This window comes from Dama dama, chromosome 25 (assembly GCF_033118175.1).
Source record: "Dama dama isolate Ldn47 chromosome 25, ASM3311817v1, whole genome shotgun sequence".
NCBI lineage: Eukaryota > Metazoa > Chordata > Mammalia > Artiodactyla > Cervidae > Dama > Dama dama.
Window position 1 is genome coordinate 32,799,864 of NC_083705.1, and position 16,696 is coordinate 32,816,559.

At 34.9% G+C, this 16,696-nt stretch overlaps 1 protein-coding gene across 1 annotated transcript in view; it reads left to right on the forward strand.

The window, feature by feature from the left end:
- ARL15 (ADP ribosylation factor like GTPase 15) overlaps positions 1 to 16,696 on the forward strand; it is a 447,977-nt gene that overhangs the window by 175,439 nt on the left and 255,842 nt on the right. The window contains exon 3 of the mRNA XM_061129803.1: positions 1,550 to 1,609. Coding sequence (XP_060985786.1) covers positions 1,550 to 1,609 — 60 coding nt within the window. The remainder of the gene's footprint in view (positions 1 to 1,549; positions 1,610 to 16,696) is intronic.

The following is a 16,696-nucleotide window of genomic DNA, read 5'->3' on the forward strand; positions in this document are numbered from 1 at the left end:
AGTAAGGAAATTCCTTAAAAAACTAGAATAAGACTACCATATGACCCAACAGTCCCACTAATGGGCATATAGCCTGAGGAAACCATAATTGAAAAAGATACTTGTACCCCAGCGTCCATTGCAGCACTATTTACAATAGCTAGGACATGGAAGTAGCTTAGATGTCCATTGGCAGATGAATGGATAAAGAAGCTATGGTACATATATACAATGGAATATTACTCTGCCATGAAAAGGAATGCATTTAAGTCATTTCTAATGAGGTGGATGAACCTAAAACCTAGTATACAGAGTGAAGTCAGAAAAAGAAAGACAAATATCATATATTAATGCATGTATGTGGAATCTAGAAATATGGTACTGATGAACCTATTTGCAAGACAGTAACAGAGATGCAGACATAAAAAACAGAATAGTAGACATGGTGGGGGAAAGAGAGGGTAGGATGAATTGAGAGAGTAGCATTGAAACATATACATTACCATGTGTAAAACAGACAGCCAGTGGGAATTTGCTGTATGATGCAGGGAGCTCAAACCTGGTGCTCTGTGACAACCTTGAGTAGTGGGATGGGGTGGGAGGTGGCAGGGAGGTCCAAGAGTTGGGGGGGACATGTGTATACCTGTGTTGATTCATGTTGATATATGGCAGAAACCAACACAACATTTGTAAAGCAATTATCCTCCAGTTAAAAATACATAAAATTTTAAAAAAGTAGCAGAGCTTTTAATTGAAAAAGAAGTACCTGTATATGCAAAACATTTAAATGAAACTAAAGAATCTCTCCAATTTAAGATTTATAGATACCTAGTTCTCCCCCATTATATGTTCCAGTTTCTTGTGGATCATTTCAGAAATATTCAGTATATGTATTTGTGTGTGTGTGTGTGTGTGTGTGTAGGTAAATGTACATTCACATTACACCTGAATTGATTGTCTTAGATTATGATAATTAAGTCCTAAATACAGAATTAATCATAGCACTATATGCAGAATATACTTTGATAATAAAAATCATTTATTAAATGCATTATAAAATGCATAAATGGGTAATTATGATTGTACATCTAAGAAAAATTTATGTATGACTTTAACCGTGTCCTTGAAAGAAAATACTAATATAAATACTATGTAATTCCAATATAAGATGGTTATAATTTAGATGCTTTAGGGTTGCTAAGTTATATATGAGGGAAAATTAACTTTAGGAATTAGATGTAAAGATCATGGTAAGTTTAATATTTTCTTTGGAGTTTCTCTTTACTTTCAAGTGTCTTTCTCACAACTGGTAAAATTTACAAAGAGCCATTATGTATGAAGGAATGAGGCAGTATTTGGAAGAAAAGGTTTATATTTTGCTGTAGCATACAACTCTATTTTGTAAAATGATAGAAGATAATACTAGGTTATAATTCATCTTATGTGTTTCTGGTGTAAATAGGAGCTATGAAAAATAGTTCTTCATCTGCCAAAAAGAGAGAATTTGAGAACCTTATACATTTTTTAAAGTTAAGTTGCTAATTCTTTGTTTTTTGTTTTCTAATTGTAGGTTTTAGTATAAAAGCAGTGCCATTCCAGAATGCCATCTTGAATGTAAAAGAACTTGGAGGTATATCATATATCTTTTCTGTGTCTGACTCTGACTTCTACTAAGTTCATATTAATGTGTTGCATATAATTAAAACATGATGATGATGTATTATTCTAGGAGGTGACTTATTTTTACCTTTTCTCTTGATAATACGTTTGCTAGAAATATTTTTTTTCTTTATATGTATTTTAAAGGTAGTTGAAGAGTTCTAATTGACATAACGATAATGTATGTTTATTTATGTAGTACTACACTACTAGTGCCATTTCATACTCTATACTCGTTGGTTTTACTTCTCTTATGAAATTTATTCTTGAATGGAAAAAATGAAGAGAGTTTTAGTATAATCATAGAAAAAAGCTATACATTATGCAAAGAACTGTATTTTAGAGTAGTTTGTATTCATATTGCAGGTTTTATTGCATTAGATCTTTTTAGAATGTGTTTGTTCTGATAATAAATCTTTGCCAATAGGTTCTTTGTTGGTCAAGCACATTTATTGGATAGGCTTTACCCCAAACTATACACCACTCAGTCTTTCATTGCACTCTCTGTCTGGGATTTTTTTTTATTGTGTTTTATGTTGGTCAGGGTCTTAACCCATGTAAGTAGGTTAACAAAGGAATCAGTCAATTCAGTGAACCTGCTAAGTTCTCTAATGGCATAGGAAAATGATAAGTCCTCTAGAGTTCAGTATAGTATGGGTGAGTTTAATGACTTAGAAGAGAGTTCTCTTCCATCTCTTTAACCACTTTGTGATATTGACCTTACTCTGTGTTTTTTTTTTTTTTTAAGCTCATTCTGTGACCTATTATTAGATTGATGAAATTAAAACCCAGACCTTATGCCATCTTAATAGTATTTTTATGCCTTCTTATTTTTATGTAATGTATTGGCTGATCTTTCCAGGTTTACTTCTGTCAGACTGTTTTATAGCCACTTTGACTTTTATAGTATTAATATTTAAAATAAACTGTGGTTGATAAATTCTGGTTTTTCTTTGACATTGGTTTTGTCATTTTGACTGAAAAAATGATAAAACATGAATGTTATAATAGAAAAATTTTCTGTGCAAAAATTTTAAGACTTGTACTAAATATTTTAATATTACTTTGTGACTTCAGAGAACATAGTATAAACATCCATGGAATCAAACTGAATGGTTTGAGAATTCTATTATTTTTAAATATTATTGATACTTAATATTATTATTACTAGGATAGATGCAAAATTTTTATTAAATACCCTCCAAATGTAAGAAACTCTTGATGAATTAAGATGTTTATTATTGATGTTTACTTCGATGATATAAAAAATGTATAATGCATCTTAACAATTTTTCAAAAGTCCAGAATTTATTATAATCTTAACTGTGCCAGTGAAACTCAGTACAATTCAAAAGATCAAATTAGAGGAAAGGGGTGTATAAGGTGGGAATCCATCTGTTCCCAAGCAGGGTTTAATTTTGCAGGTTGTCAATCCAGGCGAAGATTCTGAAATCAAGGAAGAAACTCAAGAAGATAGGTGTAAAGGTAGGCAGATACTAAGAGCCCGAACTGTGCTGAAGTTTGGAATGCTCTGAAAGTTCTGCTTCTCCTAGGGTTAATTCAGGAGATTGGCCCAGCCTGTTTCTCCCTTCTGATTCCTTCTTCAACCCTTTTCACATGGTTCCAAGGCTTTCCATCACCTGCTCCTAACCTCTCTTATATTTCTTACTTCTTCAAAATAGGAAGAAGCATGAGCTTGTGTTCATTATCTAGTAAGAAATGGTTTAGAGTGAAATAACAATGACTAATGGAGTTAAATGAAAGTCACTTTTGGTAGATCTTACTATAAATAGCAAACCTTGTGTTTATACACACACTGATGTGTGTGTGTGTACTACCTAATTTATATTACAGAGAATTCTGTGCTATTTCAATTTTTTCTTTTATGAAGATATTTCTTATATCTTGCACCTAAAAATTCCTATAAATTTCATTCATAGCAATTTTCTCAAATGATGTTTTCCTACTGTTCATGCAGTCATTCTAGCACAATTATTTATGTGTCAAGCATGATTCTAGGGACTGGGAATAAATGCTATTTACAGAGACCTGTGGTTCAATGATACATTCATGAAAACCAATATTTGAAATTAATTTTGAAAGTAATGAAATTAAGAGGTAAGTAAATATAAAGGATGAAACAAAGAGACAATCCAACCCGGTGGTATGATGGGTGAGTCCTGTTTACACTATTTTGAAAATGACCTGTTCTCCTCGTCTTACCTGTCCCACTCATCAGGCTGTACCAATTACTCTAGAATTCTAAAATTTCTTCTATTTTCTCTCCGCACACATTCTCACTTAATCTTTGCAACTTCATGCTTAGAGAGTAGATATTGTTATTATCTGACAGATAGTGAGACACAGGACACCTAGACACAGGTCAAGTGGTTTGTTCAAAGTTACTTGGAGAAGGATTTCTGGGAGTTGATCTGAACCCTTGCGCTTAACCAGGGTACTCTGTAAATGAAGTATTTTGCCCAGTGCCTGGCACAAGAGAAGGCTCCCAGGTGTTGTCTGCTGCTGTTCTTACCACTATTATATGAACAATTTAAAGTTTTCACATGTTGTATTATTTTCATTAACATGTGTGTTGATTACACATGAACACTCTACTCTTCTCGAAACTGTAGGATGTTATCCCTAATCATTGCAGCTGCTTTTATTATTCATTTTCTGTCTTACTCTCTTTATTTAGCAGTCAAGTCAATTCTTCCTCCATTTTAATTGTGACTCTAGTGCTGTAGTCGTGCTTTCCTCTTCTGATTTCTTCAAGACTGCCTTCTGAAGCAGAGTCTTAACTTATTCTAGGTAGTTTCTAAAACTTATAGAATCTAGCATAAACTTGTCATTTTCATACTCTTTTATTTTTTCTAATTCAGTCAACAAATATTTACTGAATACATATTATATGCTCAGGCCGAGTTCTAGAAAATGTTGGTGGTTATAGTGTCAACACAAGCATAGTCCCTGCATAGATAGGCTAATCAACACAAGGGGAGAATCTTAACGTGAACTAAACTTCTCTCCTTGAATTAAAGCCAAATATTTCTTATAGGCCTAAAACAAAGTTCTGGGTTAATCCCTTCCATACTGGAAGGAATTCTTTTTTTTAACAGTTCTGATCCCTACGGAGGTCATTCTGTAGTATCTCTCAGTGAAATTTTTTTTCCTGCATATTCTTTAATTTGGAAAGTCTTTTTTAAACTAATCTATATCCTTTCTCCTTCAGCTTTAATTAATTACTCTGCTTGTCTTGTTCTGTTATTTTTATTTTTCTGGATGTTGTGCAAGACACCAAGCAGGATCCTGGATAGACAGAAAGATTAATCTTTCAAAGAATTTTCCTTCCTCCTGGTGACTTGTTTCTAAGCTCAGCCATTCTCTATGGTTCCAGATAAGTCTGCTTTCCTGTATCTTTGTTTCCTTATCTATAAATTGTAGTACTAATAGTCCCTATATCATGTAATCCTTGTGAGGACCAAATTAGTTAATGTAGGTCGAGTACTTAGAAACTGTCTGGTCCTAACATTTCTGGAAGATTTACTTTTATTATAGTCATACCCTCACTCCCTCACACCCCACAAGTTCAGTTCAGTCACTCAATCGTGTCAGACTCTTTGCGACCCCATGAATCGCAGCACGCCAGGCCTCCCTGTCCATCACCAGCTCCCGAAGTTTACTCAAACTCATGTCCATTGAGTCGGTGATGCCATCCAGCATCTCATCCTCTGTTGTCCCCTTCTCCTCCTGCTCCCAGTCCCTCCCAGCATCAGGATCCTTACACCCCACAAAAGCACCTTTGAATAATGCCTTTTTCATCCCTAGTTCTCTGAATATAAAACAAATCACATATGATTTTTTCCTTTGTGGTCATCTCTCTCTCTCCCGTATGTGCATGGTGTTCTACCTGAAAGTCACTGAAAGGGATCTCATTGGCTTCTTGGTTATCTGCCCAGCATATTTTTTGCCACTGCACATGTGTTAGTAGTAAATGTTTTTGTCCTTTTCCGCCTAATCACCATTTTTCTCTTTTCAGATTCCACCAGAAAAATCTCTTGTCTGTCTTGGTGCCTCTCAGTTGCTTTCATTCTGTTTGACTTATGTATTTTAACCACATTACTAAGGTAAGCAAAGCATCTGGCGTTTAACTGAGTTGGACGCAGTAGTCACTGCAGCGACATCATAGCACTGATAATTTTTCATCTTAGAAATGTCCAGTTCTTAAATCTACGAATAGATTTTTATACCTTCTTAGATGGCTTTCTCTTGATTCTGAAATTTTGTTTACAAATTGATAGAATTCAGAGAGGAAAATTTCATCTCTTAACACATTTGGTTTGTTACCACTTATTGATAAGGATCCAGACATCATAATATTGCTTTTTCTTTCTTGAACTGAATTCTGGAACCAACCAAAAAATGGTTGGTTTTGCCAAATGACTTGTTTTCTTCCCTTTAATATTCTAATGAGTTATGTCTGAATTGTTTCCCCACCCCCCTCTCTTGGCCACGCTCCCCACCCAGAATACTCTTTGGCCATCTTATCTTCCCAGTTGACTTTGGGGAAGGCAGGGCAGAGCTAAAAATCAGTTAGCTATCTTTCACACTTCAGGATTCATTGCTGTTAGTTGCCAATCAAAAGGGAAGATAAGAGGATTTTTGTTTGCACTTTCTTTCCTTTAGAGGAAGGCGGGGAGGGTAGTATGGAAAGTGCAAGTTGTGTTTATTTACCCATTTACTTCAGCCCATGCAATAGTGACTGAATGATTTTTGAGGGTTGTCAGCTAAGCCATTTTTTAAAGTTTGCTTCTCTCAGCAGCCAAGCTGTTATATGAAACAGATGTTGACTCTGTCCTGTTTCTTTGTTTGCCTGAAGGAATACGCCTCCTCATAGTGAAAGGTGCTGTTTCTTTGTATCCTGCTAGTTATCTTCGGGTGCTGTTAATCTGTCCAGGTTATTTGCATTTCTAAAGTTCTCCAGAAACTGTACAGGGCAGACTTCTTAACAGGCAACCCAGGGGGCACTACTGCCTGCTTCTTATAATCTCTGCTTTTTGTACCCAGGCTGTTCGATGTCTTTCACCAAAATAAAGCTGTCTTCCTTCAGAATCTTTTATTAAAACTTACTTTGGAGGGAGTAATAGCTCTCTAATTTTATCTGATGCATTCTCACTGTTCTTTGTATATTACGATTATTTCGTCTATAAGGCCATTACTGCCTCCTACTAAAAAATAATGCAACTCAATAACTATAAATTTAATGTACCCCCTGGCTCTGAGGGTCATGCTATTCTATAAAGACAGGAGGAATCGAGGCAATATAAACCAATAAATTGGTTGTATATTTTTTAAAAAGACTGATTATAGGCAGACAAACTTGAAGAGGTTATTATGGTCACATTGTTGTAAGGGGCAATTGGAATTGCCTAGATTTTTGCTGGTGTAGGAGGAAGGAACTTGCCATTCAAAAACTGTTTTAGACATCTTCAAAAATGGGTTTCATGGGAGAAAAGGCAGGAAACCATGACCCTGGCAAAGGAACATGGTGGCACAGAGTGGGGGCCCAAATATGGCCAGGTCCACAGAGTACCTTAGCACTGTGCTGTGAAGTAAGTGGCAGTCAGCTACATATGAGTAAATGTGCATGTTCTGTATCTTTTGTATAAGGAAGATCTTTCTATATCTTTTGTATAAGGAAGAAATGTGGTTCAACAAGTAGAGTGTAGCCTCAAGACAGTCTGTCCCCTTCTGCATTTCAGCTTCTTTTTGTTGGTCTTTCTTATCTGTAAAATGTAAGTTTTAATAAATCATCACTGTTTATTTCCCAAGGGATTGGGCTGGAAAAGTAAAGTTCAGTTGCCTAAAGCGCCTCAAGAGAGATGCTTTAAGAATAGACAGTGGTATTGCCACTAATTCTCTTTTTATAGTTGTGGATCCAGTGTGATATGTAATATTGAATGATAGAAACATCTTGATATAGTATTGTTTCCTTATCTAGGAAAAGAACCAGACCTTTCTGGAATGGGAACAGCCAGTTAACTCCTGGCTCTCTGAGCTGTGTACTCTCTTGCTTAGGCTCTACTAGGGGAAATGATATTGGTACAACGCCAAGTCACTTGGATGTGAGTTAAAAGGCCACAGCTATCTGAATTGGTTGAACAGGATCCCAGGGTGGTGGTGTTCAAGCATTTTTTACACTTGCTAAGGAAAAACTGAGCCAAACAGTCAGGAGAGCCAAATAAATGAATCTAAGGGCCCAGAAGTCTGTTACTGGCTGATGTAGACTTGACCTTAATTTTTGTTTTCTTCTGGACCAGTGCCCTAGGAAGTTTTTTAAAATCTGTCTTCTCAGTCATAGTTTAGTATAGTACTTAACACTTTGCTTCTTCTAAGACTCTGTGTATATATAGAATGTTCTAGAAACTGGTTTCCCAGCCTTTTAAACCTCTCACTCCCTCTGGCAGTAGGGATCTTATATGTGCCTCTGAGGTTGCTGCCTTACCGCTGTTTCCTTTTTAAGGGTGATCAGGTCATTTCATATCTTCTCACTCTACCCAGCTTCCTCACAGAACGTTTGTGTTGGGTTCTTAGCTTAATTTCTTATCCCTCACTGGGGAATAGGTATCTATGTTTCTCCCAGGGATTGTCATAATAGCAACTAATTTTCACTGTGTATTTGGTTTCAGTGTGATATTGCAGCAACAACACTGAAGTCAAGAGACCAGTATTTTCCTCTAACGAAAGAAGCCAGGGGACATTGGGCAAGGCATTTAACTTTTCCAACACCACTTTCTTTTCTAGCAGCCGGAGATACTTATAAATGTTCTGTTTTTGGTATAACATAATTAGCTTATTTTTTATATAAAAACTTACAGTATTTACTTTGCCTCAGTCTCTGAGAACCATAGAGCCATTCTCTAACTGGATTATTTCCTCTACTTTCCTTTATCCCTGACTTTGTCAATTATTATTATTTATATTTTAATAAATCTCAAAGTTTTCTTTTTGTATGAAAAAAGTAGTGTGAGGCAGACCAAATGTCCATAAAATAACTAACACTAACTTACCAAAGGTGCTGTCCCTGTGGTCTTTACTTTGGGAAGCATTATAGTCTGTTATGAGAAGTACTGGGCTTCCCAGGTGTCACTAGCAATAAAGAACCCACCTGCCAATGCAGGAAACACAAGAGACATAGTTTCAATCCCTGGGTCAAGAAGATCCCCTGGAGGAGGGCACGGTAACCCACTCCAGTATTCTTACTTGGAGAATCCTATGGACAGAGAAGCCTGGTGGGCTATAGTCCAAAGGGTTGCAAAGAGTGGGACACAGCTGGAGCGATGTAGGACACATGCATGAGAAGTATTATAACAGCACAACATGCCATTTGGTTGTACAGAATGGACAAGACATAACAGAAAGACAGTCTAGGGAAAGGAACAGATGAGATGAAAGTCAAGGAGGTAATAGTGGGATTGGTTCAGTCTTGTCCCAGCATAAACCAAGCCTCCTGTCACCTCTGACTTTTGTCCCATCTGTTCCTAGACTGTTTTTTCCTCTGTCTTCTTTGTCCTTTCTATATGATCCTACTTGCATCTTGTACTCAATACTGCTATTTACCATACTAGACTATAAAGCTTTAAGGAACTGAAAAGAACAATAATAATCTTAAGGGTTTGTTGTGTGTAGTATAAAATATATCTGTAGTTATAAGCTGAAGGGAAATTTGCCAAATTATGCCCCAAGATGCTAGAGTAAAGTTAGATTCTTCAGAGGCAAAATGTTTTGTTGTTGTTGAATTCATTTCAGTGAATTGTTAATGAATATTAACTACATTCTGGGCCCTGAGGATACAATTTCTTCCCTGCCATATACACACATACATGCTCTCTCTTCTGAGCCCATTTCTTTGGGTATTTTGATGAGAGAGAGAGATGTTGGCTATAGCAATTATGAAAGTTCTCAGAAAAATTAAATAGTTTTATTAGATTCCTATGATTGGAACATCAACTTGACAGTTGTTGAAGAGGTAATATGTTTGTAGCTATTCATCACTTATCAGGCTGGATTGATTCTCTGATATATGCTGGAGCCAAATGAAATAGAACTGGTTAGATTTGCTTTTGAGGTGTCACAGATTTGTTTCTTTTAATTTTTTGAGGTCCAAAGTATTGTCCAAAGGCTCTATTGAAAATGCTTGATCATTTTAGTCTTGAAATTTGCTGATACTCATGGCATTGTTGTGAGAGGTAATAATGTGAAAACTTTATCATATTAATTATTTTAATACGGTTATGGGGGCTTTTATGATTGAAAATTAAAGGTTGATTTTTTTTATTGTGTCTATTCTCCCTCCCTTGCCAAAATCTCATGAAATGACAAAAATATTAGGAAACAAACACTAATAATAAATCTATAGCAAAGACTTAAATCTACAATAGAAAAGGAGAACACGACAAAGCTTGAGGTACAGACAATGGAAATGTGAAATAGAAGGGGAATTCATCAGGATTATTAATCAGGGAGCTTATCAGAGTTGTTAATTGGGACTTTACATTTGGAGCTCTGCCTTTATTTTTCTTTTCTTTTTGTGTTAGATAGTGGATGGCAGCTGTGTTTACCCACAAACTAAATCCTTGAGTGTGGGTGCTAGACTCAGTGAGGCTGAGCAGTGCCCAAGTAATGTACTGACTGCCAGGTGGGTTAGAAAGCCCACACACAAGGGAGACAAGCCATTTGTCCCCTGTTAATCACCAGAAACAGGCAGTGGTAAACAGAAGACCTGGCAAACAGATTTTCAAGCAAAGAATAAGCATGTAATCATGACACACCACAAATGAGGGAAATCAACACCATGAAAGAAAGACACCCAATCAAAAGTCAGAAAAAAAGATGTCCAATGGAATGATCAGAAGAAGATATTCAGCAAGATGGAGAAAGGTTTTGTATTCATGAAAAAGAATGTAACATAGAACTTGGGAGATTAAAATTTGACTTAAAAATTTGAAATGAAAATGTCAATTTGTAACTAAGTTATTAATTAGTGAAACTAAGGATTGATCAAGGAAATGTCCTCAGAATGCCTTCTAAAAGGAATACTGGTAGGTATGAAGGAAAATTTAAGAGACAAAGGGCTTATCTACAGAAATTCCAACATCTCTCTATGAAGAGCTCTAAAAGAAAAGTAAAGAGAAGCTGGAGAGAATAAAATAATCAAAGAAATGATTTTTTTAAAAAGCCTCTACTATGAAGAATAGTACTGCAATTTAGTGAGCCCTGAGTGACCATACTTTGATGTATCATAAAGAAGGAGAAACTATTGTCATCACAGAAACACACACCAAAAAACAGCATTATTTCTCATTTCAGCATGGGAAATGGCAGAGTCATCTGCCATCTGGTAAAGAGGAAAAACCATTAGACTGTATTCTTTACATGTTTAGAGTAAGATTATAATAAACCAAAGAAAAACCAAAGTTTAAATATTGTTTTTCAGTCAGTAAGTCTTATCCAACTCTGCGACCCCATGGACTGCAGCACGCCAGGCTTCCCTGTCCATCACTGTCTCCCAGAGTTTGCTCAAATTCACATCCATTGAGTTGATGAAATTTAAATTCAGGATTTAAAATTAAGAATGAACACTATAACAATATTAGTAGGATGATATATACAAAAGTACTTTTTAAAAAAATATGTCTGAAAGGTTAGATATTCAGCTAATGTAGGTTATCTTATAGAATGGAGTTAGAGTTTACTGTGTTCAAATAGGTTTTCTGCTTTTTAATATTGTGTGGATTTTTTTTATGAGATTTTTTTTTTTTTTTAGTTTAGGAAATACATTGACTCCAAGGATAGAAAGCAAAAAAGATTTGATAAATTGAACAAAACACATGAATGGCGGCGGGGGCGGAAACCCAAAATAATGAACAAAAGGTTATGATAAATAGAAAACATCTATATATACATTAGTATTTGCAATAACTATTAAATAGGTTCAATTCTTCTTTTATAATGTGGGTGATGTAAAACACTGATTATAAAATATTCAGCTATATCTGATGATGAGAGATACTTCTATAACAAAAAGATGCAGTAAGGTAAAAATAAAAGGATAGAAAAGATACCCTAAAAATAGGCCATTGAAAAGAAAGTACTAGGAGAAATCTTAGTATCAGATGAAATGAAATTCAAAGCAAAGAACATAAATGAGAATAAATGAGATATTTTATATTGACATACTAAATTAACTGAGCATTTACCTTAATATATTTAACTGCATAATTCTACCAAGCTAAAACTAAGAAAAATATAAGAAAAAGTCAACAGATCGTAATTAGTAGAAGAATTTAGCCATGCTTTATTCAGAAGACCAAGTACATGTACTAAGTGCATGTACTAAAGCATTTAAATAGACAATTAACAAATTTTATCTCATTGAAAATTATATAGTTTTTACTCTCATATAGAAAGTATACTCTTTGGAAATACACATAAAATTTTTACATGCATGACCATGTATAATGTGTTTTCTAATTTAAATCCATTTTATAGCAAATAGACAAAAATAATGACATATGACATTTATAGCTCCAGGAGAATCTTCCCAACCCAGGGATCAAACCCAGGTCTCCTGCATTGCAGGCAGATTCTTTACTGTCTGAGCCACCGGGGAGGAAGCCGTGTGAACCTTATACCGGGTACAAGATTTAAATCAAAATGCATCCTAGACCTCAATATGTGACCTAAACCTATAAAACTTCTAGAAGAAAACATAGGAGCAAATCTTTATCTCCTTAGATTCTGCAAAGATTTCTTAGGTAAGAAACCAAAAGCATAATCCATAAAAAGAAAATTGGTATGTTGGGTTTCATATTACTTAGACTTCTGCTTTTTTAAAGACGCTGTTAGTGAAAATACAAGCCAAGATTAGGTAAACATTATTTCGAAATTATATATCTGATAAATAACTTCAATCCAGAATATATAGAGAATACTGAGAGTTTAATAATAAAAGAAACAAACTCTTAAAAATGGGCAACAAATTTAAATATATACTTTATCAAAGAAAATAAAAAGAAGGTAAATACACACATGCAAAGATGCTTAATGTTATGTCATTAGGGAAATAGAAATTAAAATCACCACACACATATTAAAATGTTTAAAATTAAAAAGCCTAACTTTATCAAGTATTGATAAAGATGTAGAAAAACTAGGATTCTCATTCACTGCCAGTACAGATGTACAGTAATGCAACCACTTCAGAAAACAGTGTGGCAGTCTCTTAAGGTAAATGCAAACTAATCTCCCAAGCCATTCTACTCTTAGGACAAACGAAAACTTGTGTTTATACAAAATCCTGTACGTAAATTTTTACAGCAGGATTTTTTGTAATAGGACAAAACTGGAAACAACCCACATGTGATGACCATTTGGTGAATAGATAAATACAATGTGGTATATCCATACAATGAAATGGTATTTAGCAATAAAAAGAATGAACCATTGACACATGCCACAACATGGATAAATCTTGAAATAATTATGTGGAGTGAGAGACAAAATTGAGTATGTAGAGTAGTATTCCCATACTGGAATAAATTTGTATAAAGTTCTAGAAAATGCAAACTAATATTTAGTGACAAAAAGCATTTCAATGATTTTCTGAGGGTTAGGGACAGGGACAAGAGTAGGGGAAAAATTAAAAGGCTCATAAAATTATGGAGGGTGATGGATATGTTTAGTATCTTGATTGTGGTGATGGTTTCACAGATGATTACATTTGTCAAAACTTATCAAATTGTATACTTTAAATATATGTACTTTGTGTATGTCAAAAAAAAACTCTAGTACTTTGGCCACCTGATGCAAAGAGCTGACTCATTTGAAAAGACCCTGATGCTGGGAAAGATCGGAGGTGGGAGGAGAAGGGGACGGCAGAGGATGAGATGGTTGGATGGCATCACCGACTCAATGGACATGAGTTTGAGTAAACTCTTGAAGTTGGTGATAGACAGGGAGGCCTGGTGTGCTGCAGTCCATGGGGTTGCAAAGACACAGACACGACTCAGCAACCGAACTGAACTGATACCACAGTAAGACTATTAAAAATAGTTTATACCTTTAGAAATTAAAAGATATTCTTTCAGTTATCTCAGGTTAAAAATCATTGGAAGTATGTTTTGTGGAGGACTTATGACTCTTTCCTTTGATTGCTTTCCAGTAAAGAATTATTTTAAATAGGCTAAGTTAACATCCCTGGTTTTTAAAAAAAGATAAATGTGACTGGGAAAGACTTAGAAACTATCCAATACTATATAATCATATATAGCTGGATTGTTAGGATTAAAAATATAAGTGTTTTAAACTGTTAGATCAAGATGTTATCAAATCCATCTGTTTAGTGTGTAGATTTTTAAAATCACAGTGCTAATGAAAGAAGATGGATTGATATTTCTATACAGAGCAGCCCTCAGTTAATCAAGGAAATACTATGACATATTTGTTATACAAAGAGTGAAAGATTCCTCAGAATAAACCAGTTGTGGTTCATTCTGTAGGGATACTCAAAACCTTAGTTATAAAATAGACTCCTCCCAATCTTAGCAGTTATATCTATGAAAAATCTTCATGTTAGTGATTCTGAAGTTAGCAAGATGCAGGTCTTAGAGAAAGTCAGAGGCTAAGGGGTAAAACGAATGACAGTAACACTACGGTGAACAAATGTGTTGGAAGGCATCTGATTCCAAACCATGTTAGAATAATTGGTATTTTAAAAACACATTTTTTGTCTGTGTGAAATACCTTTTTTGGTTCAGAAATCTTCACTGTTTCAAACTATCTTCTTGAACTGATTTCATGCTCTCCAGGTGGCACTTCTGGTTAAAAATTTTTAACCAGACCGATTCTGGCTTTATTTTCATTTGTATTTTCCCGGTTTCATTTTTGCAAGTCTTGGCAAAATGTCTGGTTGAGATTGATGTGGGTATGTTTATCTATAATAATCTATGTGTAATATGATAAGACAGTAGAATATAACACACTTTTTTCTCTCTGGACTTTGCCATCAGTGAGCCACCATGGCCTCCCTTCTTTTTCCTTAAAGTGATAGTGTATTTTAAATTTGAAGTGCGTAATTATAAAACCCTTTTACCTCAAAACCATAGTTGGTGATTCAGCCAGGGCTGATGATGTGCTTAACCATGCTGCTGAACATTCCATACTTCAGAGGCAGTGTGTCAGTCTTTTCTGTCTCGGTTTTCTTTTTCTTCTAAAGTTCTCTAAGTAGATTTCAATATCAATAACTTTTTCCCCTTACTAATTAGATTAAATCTCAGTTGGTGAATGTGGATCTAATATTAGCTGAAAAGTTAAAAATGCAGAGGCAGTTTCTTGGGAACTTAGTTGTCAGGTGGGCACAGGGCTCTAAAGGTGGATAGTAGATGCATTTATGTTTTTAAAATGTGGGCTGTCTTTGCTCATAATCCTTTTTCTATGGCTGTCTGTTTTTGCAAATATTTATCAAGTTGTGGGGCCATTGTCTCTTCTCCAGCAGGTGAAAAATTGTTTAAATGGTCAGGTACTTAGATCTAAAATGATTCTACCTTAAATCTTAGAATCTGGAAAATTATCTAAAGGTTTTAAGTGTATTTCTGAACAGGCCTAAAACAAAATTCCTTATTCATTTTAGATTCTCCATGTGTCCATAAAACATTATAAGAAGTTCAGAAAAGATTTTAATTTGTAGTCCTCTTGATTCTGGGTGAGAGTGATGATGATAGGCAGCAGAAACTGAAATTTAAGAATTGAAATGACAGTTACTCTCCATCCTCCAAAATTGATAAACATAGATTGGTTTTCTAATGGTTCCATCAAGTTTTCTCCTTCTGAGTTTATTATGTGTGCTGCTCATCATGAGGTTTAAAGTCTTGCTACATATCTGGATGCGGACTAAAAAAAAAAAAAGATCAGATGAATTCTACTGGGAGATCTTTGACACAGGTGTCCCAGTAATCATATTGTGGATAAAAGAAGAGCAATAGTGAAAACAAGAATCTTTTTTATTAAGTTACATTTTAAAATTTCTTCAAAATTTTCTTTCTTCCTTCAAATCTTTGAAAGGCCTCATGTATGCAAGGGTGCTGAAAGGAATGAGCCTGCATCAGTCCCATGCTTCTATCTAAAATGAAGGAATAATGGGCAAAATACTCAGGTATAACAAATACTTATTAGATGATGTCCAGATCCCTACATATTTAATTATTATGTGTCCTACATACTTAATTATTATCAGCCTTTGCAACAGCTCATGTGTGTTAGTAAAAGCAACTTTGTCTCTTTCATCTTTTTAAGGCTTAAGTGCTTGTTCCTAGTCCTCTTCTAGGCAGATTTGATGTTTTGGTGCTTTGAGCTTTAGAGTTGTCCTTCATAGTGGCCATTTTTTTTTTTCAGATATAATCTTGTTGACTCTGCGTAGGACCCTGAAGTGTTCTCTAGTCCTGTTACTCCCCGGAATTAAAATAACATAGAGCTTTCTGCTTGGCTAAACCTTCCCACTGCTTGTCTTCTCTCTCCTTCAGGTTTCTGAATTTTGTTTCTCTTCAGGTCAGCTGATAAAAAATGAAAAGGGGAACAACACATCAAGAAACTATGTGTCACTTTCCCTTAATAGTTTTTCATTCTAGTCTGAAAGAGGAGATAATTATTTGGGGACTCTCTTTTCCAGCTAATTCTGCCCTTTTCTAAACCGATCAACTCACTTGAGTCTAAAAGTATTTAAAAAAATAGTTTTTTTTTCCCTTTCAATAGAGAGTGAGGGTATGAACTTAACAAGTCTTGAAGTTTTTTGTTACCAAAGCTAATGGTCAGAGACTAATGGTCAACCTCCTCCCCTAATCTTCAAGACAGGACTTAATTAAATGAGACTATTTGAAAAGTTAGATAACTTTTTTAGTAGATAAAAAGAAATTTTTTTTGCATTGCCTTATGCAGGAAGGATTGAATACAACCCAGATGAAAGAACCTAAATAACTTGATTATTTGTGTACAATATACTATT